Source organism: Ursus maritimus, unplaced genomic scaffold (genome assembly GCF_017311325.1).
Source record: "Ursus maritimus isolate PB19 unplaced genomic scaffold, ASM1731132v1 scaffold_8, whole genome shotgun sequence".
In the NCBI taxonomy this organism is placed as follows: Eukaryota; Metazoa; Chordata; class Mammalia; order Carnivora; family Ursidae; genus Ursus; species Ursus maritimus.
Window position 1 is genome coordinate 13,174,880 of NW_024426996.1, and position 5,844 is coordinate 13,180,723.

At 34.3% G+C, this 5,844-nt stretch overlaps 1 protein-coding gene across 1 annotated transcript in view; it reads right to left on the minus strand.

The window, feature by feature from the left end:
* Positions 1-5,557, minus strand: part of LOC103676964 (integrin binding sialoprotein) — a 13,507-nt gene extending 7,950 nt beyond the window's left edge. Inside the window, exons 1-4 of the mRNA XM_008706191.1 lie at positions 5,504-5,557; positions 5,359-5,409; positions 5,189-5,266; positions 476-541 (exon numbers count right to left, since the gene is read on the minus strand). Coding sequence (XP_008704413.1) covers positions 476-541; positions 5,189-5,266; positions 5,359-5,409; positions 5,504-5,557 — 249 coding nt within the window. The remainder of the gene's footprint in view (positions 1-475; positions 542-5,188; positions 5,267-5,358; positions 5,410-5,503) is intronic.
* Positions 5,558-5,844: the final 287 nt, after the last annotated feature.

Genomic DNA, 5,844 nt, shown 5'->3' on the forward strand with positions numbered 1-5,844 from the left:
CCTATTTTGCGGGTCAAGAAAGACCAATGGGTCACAATAACATTGTAGAGGATATAAGATTAGCTTTTCATATACTACCCACTTAGTAAATTGAGTTTAAATTCAGTCCTTAAAACAAGTATTGCACTGAGTTTAGGTACTTGTATTTTACCATCTTGTTCTGTCTACCTAAGTACAAATAATGCTTTCTTTTCTTTTTATCAGAATTTACACTTCTTCCACTTATACTGGAGCCAGTTTTGGTTTTTGTGTACCACTTACGGGTAACTTTAACGTCAAACTGCAGTAGTATTTTAAACAGGTCATCTTAGTTGATTCTAATTTCAATAACATTCTCCTTGTCCAAAATAGAAGACTGTGGGTAGTTGGTAAACTGGCACCGGCTGTTTGCGAAGTCCAGGCTACAGTAGAATAGTTTCCTATTTGTTTTTATGCTGCCTGGTTTGTTATGAAAAATCCTGCAGAAATTCCTTACCTCTTCTTCTTCCTCCTCTTCTGAGCTGTCACCATTTCCATCTTCTTCAGATGAGTCACTACTGCTCTAAAAAAAAGTACATATATGTGAATTCATACATATATGAATATCTGTGTACATGTATATGTATACATACTTTCAACACCAAAGGAAATTTCCTGCTGATTAAATTAAGATAAAATATGTACAAATAATTACCCTAATTAGTATTACCATCTTGACTGATTTATTTTCTTAGAACAGTTCTCATATGATTCTGAGAAAAAGATACAAGGAGATTGGGAATATATAAAATGAGGTTAGAGAGAGAAAGGCATTTTGTAGTGATAAAGATATGAAATGAGATACTCCATTTTCAACACCAGAAGAATTAGAAATATGTTGAAACATTTTGTATGTAAAAACTAGAGCAATGAATCGCAGAATTGCCTAACTCTGCAAGAACAAGAGGATTATCTAGTTAAATCTATTTTACAGCTGAATAATATTCCATTGTATATATGGACCACAACTTCTTAATCCAGTCATCTGTTGAAGGGCATCTTGGCTCCTTCCACGATTTAGCTATTGTGGACAGAGCTGCTATGAACATTGGGGTGCATATGGCCCTTCTCTTCACTACGTCTGTATCTTTGGGGTAAAAACCCAGTAGTGCAATGGCTGGATCATAAGGTAGCTCAATTTTTAACTTTTTAAGGGACCTCCACACTGTTTTCCAGAGTGGCTGTACCAACTTGCATTCCCACCAACAATGTAGGAGGGATCCCCTTTCTCCACATCCTCTCTAACAATTGTTGTTTCTTGCCTTGTCAGTTTTTGCCATTCTAACTGGCATAAGGTGGTATCTCAGTGTGGTTTTGATTTGAATTTCCCTGATGGCTAATGATTTTGAAAATTTTTTCATGTGTCTGTTAGCCATTTGTATGTCTTCATTGGAAAAGTGTCTGTTCATATCTTCTGCCTATTTTATGATAAGAAAGGGGGGTAATCAGAAGGGGGAATGAAGCATGAGAGACTAGGGAGTCTGAGAAACAAACTGCGGGCTTCAGAGGGGCAGGGGTGGGGGAATGGAATAGGCTGGTGATGGGTAGTAAGGAGGGCACGTATTGCATGGTGCACTGGGTGTTATACGCAACTAATGAATCATGGAACTTTACATCAAAAACCAGGGATGTACTGTATGGTGACTAACATAATATAATAAAAAAATATTTAAAAAAACACATGACTTAAATATAAAATTTAAAAAAATACAAAAAAAGAAATCTATTTTACAGAGAAAGAATCAAGCCCAGAGCAGTTGTGCCTTCTCCAGCCAGTTCAAGGCAAATGAACTAACACATGGATCATGTTATTTTATTTTCATTATAAAATATAAATGAAATGATGATTAGGCTTATTGTGAAATAAAAGTTGTTACTGAATGATTATTTTAAATAATGAGCTCCTGGTGAATTTAAATTAGAATTTGACTTGAAATTAGAGATACATATAAGTTTTGGTATCTTTCAGTCTAATTAAAGCTACTTCATAAAATAAGCCTTTCTGTATATATAAATAAAATTTTATACATATGAGATAAAAAATTAAGAGCAAAATTAATTCACTTACTCATTTAGGAGAGTTATAGAGTACCATCCCTCTAAAGAGCTCAATATTGAATGAGAATATTTTAAACCAAGGAGTCTGTATATAAAAATACAATTATAAGTTAACAAGCTTTGCTACTTTTTAAAAGGAAATATAAGTCTAAACACCTGTTATCAGAGACTTTAAAACAGTAGAGGAGATGTTTTTCATCTTCCTCCCGGTGTTAAATTGAATTTTCCTTCTCTTCTGCAACCACCCCTAATGGCACCAGATGGATAAATGGATACCCAACTTAAGATGCTGTTATTTTCTGCCCTACAAATCTTAGCTTTGATTCTGATGACCTAGTTAAGTACTGTGGGTCTTAGAAAATATAGCTGCAGAAGAACCTCAGGGTTAGAGATCAGATATGAGGAAATACTCATGATCCAGTCCTGCTCAGGGCTGTCCCTGTAGAGCTCATTCTTCAGTGGCCATGCCATCCACCCAAGAAAAGGGAACGCTTGTCCCTTTGAGCCAAGAATAACCTTGGGTGGAAAACAGAATAATTAGACCTGTTCTTCCCCTGCCATGACCTTAATGGTAGTGCTTTCCCTAGCGCAGAGGGTGAATAAAGCATAGTATTACATGTAAACTGTTTCTATTGGTTAGTTAATAGGTGCATATTTATGCAACATATTTGTCTCAGTGGGCCTGTTTGAATCTTTTTACAAGCTTCCTCACCCGTAGCCTTCTTGCTGTCCCAACCACTTCACTCTTCAATTAGTATCTACAGTGAGAACAATTTTAAACTTCATGAAATGCCCTGAAGCCTTGATATTTTCTTTTTTCCTTTCTTTCATTTATGCCAACTTGTAGCTAAGACATATTGTTCTTCCGGAAGTCAAATACACCCATACACACACATATATACACACACATATATGTATGTATATATATTTTACCATTACTCCTTTCAACTTCTATCATTCCCATTTATTCAATCCCAAAATATATGTTTTAGGCATTGTTAGAATGAGGGTGTAGCAAGAGATGAAGTTGGAAACATGGACAGTTTCTCTGTGTCAAGCACTGTGATAGCTGAGATCAGTCCAATAAAAGAAATATAAAGTTTCTGCCCTCAAAGACTTCACATATAATTCAAATAACATATGATTCCTAATAGAAACAATTTCCTCAATTAAAAATGCTTAGGTTGTTAAGCTTATCTATGCTTACATTTCTATAGCCAAGCAGATAGATAAGCTATAGGTAGACTGTTGATAGCTTTATAATTAATATGACATATTTCATGGAAGTTGGTATTTTAGAAATGATTATATGTAGGGGTGCCTGGGTGGCTCTGTTGGTTAGGTGGCCGACTCTTGATTTCTCCTTGGGTCATGATCTCAGGGTCATGGAATCAAGCCCCACGTCAGGCTCATTGTTTCTTTCTCCCTCTCCCTCTACCCCTCCCCTCACTTGTGCAAACTCTCTCTAAAATAGATAAATCTTAAAAAAAAAGAAATGATTATATGTAAACACAGATTTGTTTGAATAAAACATAAATTTCAAAGCCAATACAGCTTAATACATTTTGGGTTGACAATCTGGGCACCAAATACTTGGTAGACTTAAGAGAATAATACAGAGCTATGGAAAATATACAAGTAGACATGTAATGGAAAAAATTCGAGAAATGAAACTTTGTAAAGTAGAAGAATAGATCATCAATACTAGATCAGATGGTTGGATTGGGGCATACATTTCATTGGACGTTTTTTAAATACAACTGTCTTACTAACAAATTCTGTATTAGTTGAAATGAATTTGTCTGCATGTAATTTCTCTAAATTTTGTATATTAAAAATCTACTTGAAGAGTTTTGAACTTTGAATTTATCAGTAATGAAAAAATATAACCTCTCCTAGTATCTTTTCACTATGGATATTTTCATTAGATCACACTTATATATCTGTAAAAATTTATAGATGGGAATATCTCTATGTGATATTTTAGAAAAATTGAGGAGCTAGTCAGAAATTTAAATTTATTATCATTTCCATTTAGTTTAAGAAGGAGAATGAAGCAAACATTCAAATGAGCACTGTTTATTCGTGGGTCTGAGGTGTACCAAAGAATGGAAGACAATTCTGAAAACCCACAACTCTTGTATTATCTGTGCTCATATTTCTGTGGCCACACACATTCCCCATAATTATTATGGTGCTATAAATACTTTAAGATGATCATTTCCTAACATTGTATGAGTTAGAAATGGGTTGGCTCAACACATGGTAGGATGCTCTGCCAAGCCACTGTGCTGAGGCATCGTTTTCAGCATCTTGACTGCTTTTAGTGTCTCAGGAGTCCTGGGTCAAGTGGTGCATAATTGGTGCCTTGAACCCAAACTGTATAGTAATAAAAATAGCACAATTCTGGTTCGTTGAATATTTTAAATCAACACCACACCCTCAAGTTTTCAAAGACTTTCTTCACTGGTAACCCAGTAAAAGTAGAAATTCTTATTTTTAGTGTTTGTTATTTTCCTTTTTGTTTACGAATTTTAAGGATGTTTTGTTTTTCTCACAAGCTTTTAGTTCACTTCATGAATTTCTCTTGTTCCTCTACCATTCTTGAGCCACACTTCACACAGGTCATAGGTTCAGAAAATCATCAGCAGTCACCATTGATTATCAGGAATGTTTTTAAAAATGGTCTCTGCTATTTATGAAGTCAGCTTTCCCCTTACCAATTACAGGACTCTAAATTATTGGATGTTAACAGCTGTATGACAGTAGTGACTCAACTATAACATGACAGTGGCCTTATCACTGACTTAACTGTCAACAACAGATAAAGTTGTCCATTTTGTCAATGCGTTAGCCAAAATACCTGAACTCTCTACCAAGGTGTTTGCTTTTATTATATCATTCTAGGCTGGGCCCAAATGATGTAGATATCTCTGCTTTAAAAGAGAACTTAGGAGTAAATTTTATTGTATTGTATTAAAAGCAAAGTTTTTGTAGTAAGTCAGTCTTTCTGGCTGACTTTCAGTGAGAATTGAATTTTGGTGTTTTGTAGTTAAATTTGATTCCCTTTAAATTATAATGGGTGGGAAAGAAAATTAATTTTTATACTTACCTGAACTGGAAATCGTTTTAGAGGAGGATAAAAGTAGGCATGCTTGTAAAGAGAATATCGTGGCCGGTACTTAAAGACCTGCATAAGCAAAATAAATGATATATTCATGTTTAATGTGCAATAAATCTAGAAGTATAGTCAGGACAAGAATGTATTCTAAACATAATTACCCCATTTTCTTCAGAATCCTCTAATTTGGCTCTTCGATGCAAGTTTTTCATCTGTTTAAAAGAACATTTAATTATTACATACTCTCTCTTTTACATAAAAAGACCAAAAAAGGAAATAACTATAGGTTTTTAATATAGAACTTACTGAGAAAGCACAGGCCATTCCCAAAATGCTGAGCAAAATTAAAGCAGTCTTCATTTTGGTGATTGCTTCTGGAATTAATGAAGTGGTAAAGTTAATAAATATTAAAACTAGGAGTGTAACTTTTTTACTCATACTAGAAAATGAAGTATTTGTTTTTGTTTCTGTCCAGTTATAGTTTTGACTAATTAAGACCGATTTTCTGGCTTTTATTTTAAAATTGTTCCTTTTTTTTAAGTGGTAGAAAACTAACTTTACCTGTCTGTTTAAGTAATTTTGAGTTCCATATTTGGTTTTACCCTACCTGCTGCCATTTGTCAGTGGCAGACCATTTCATTACTGTA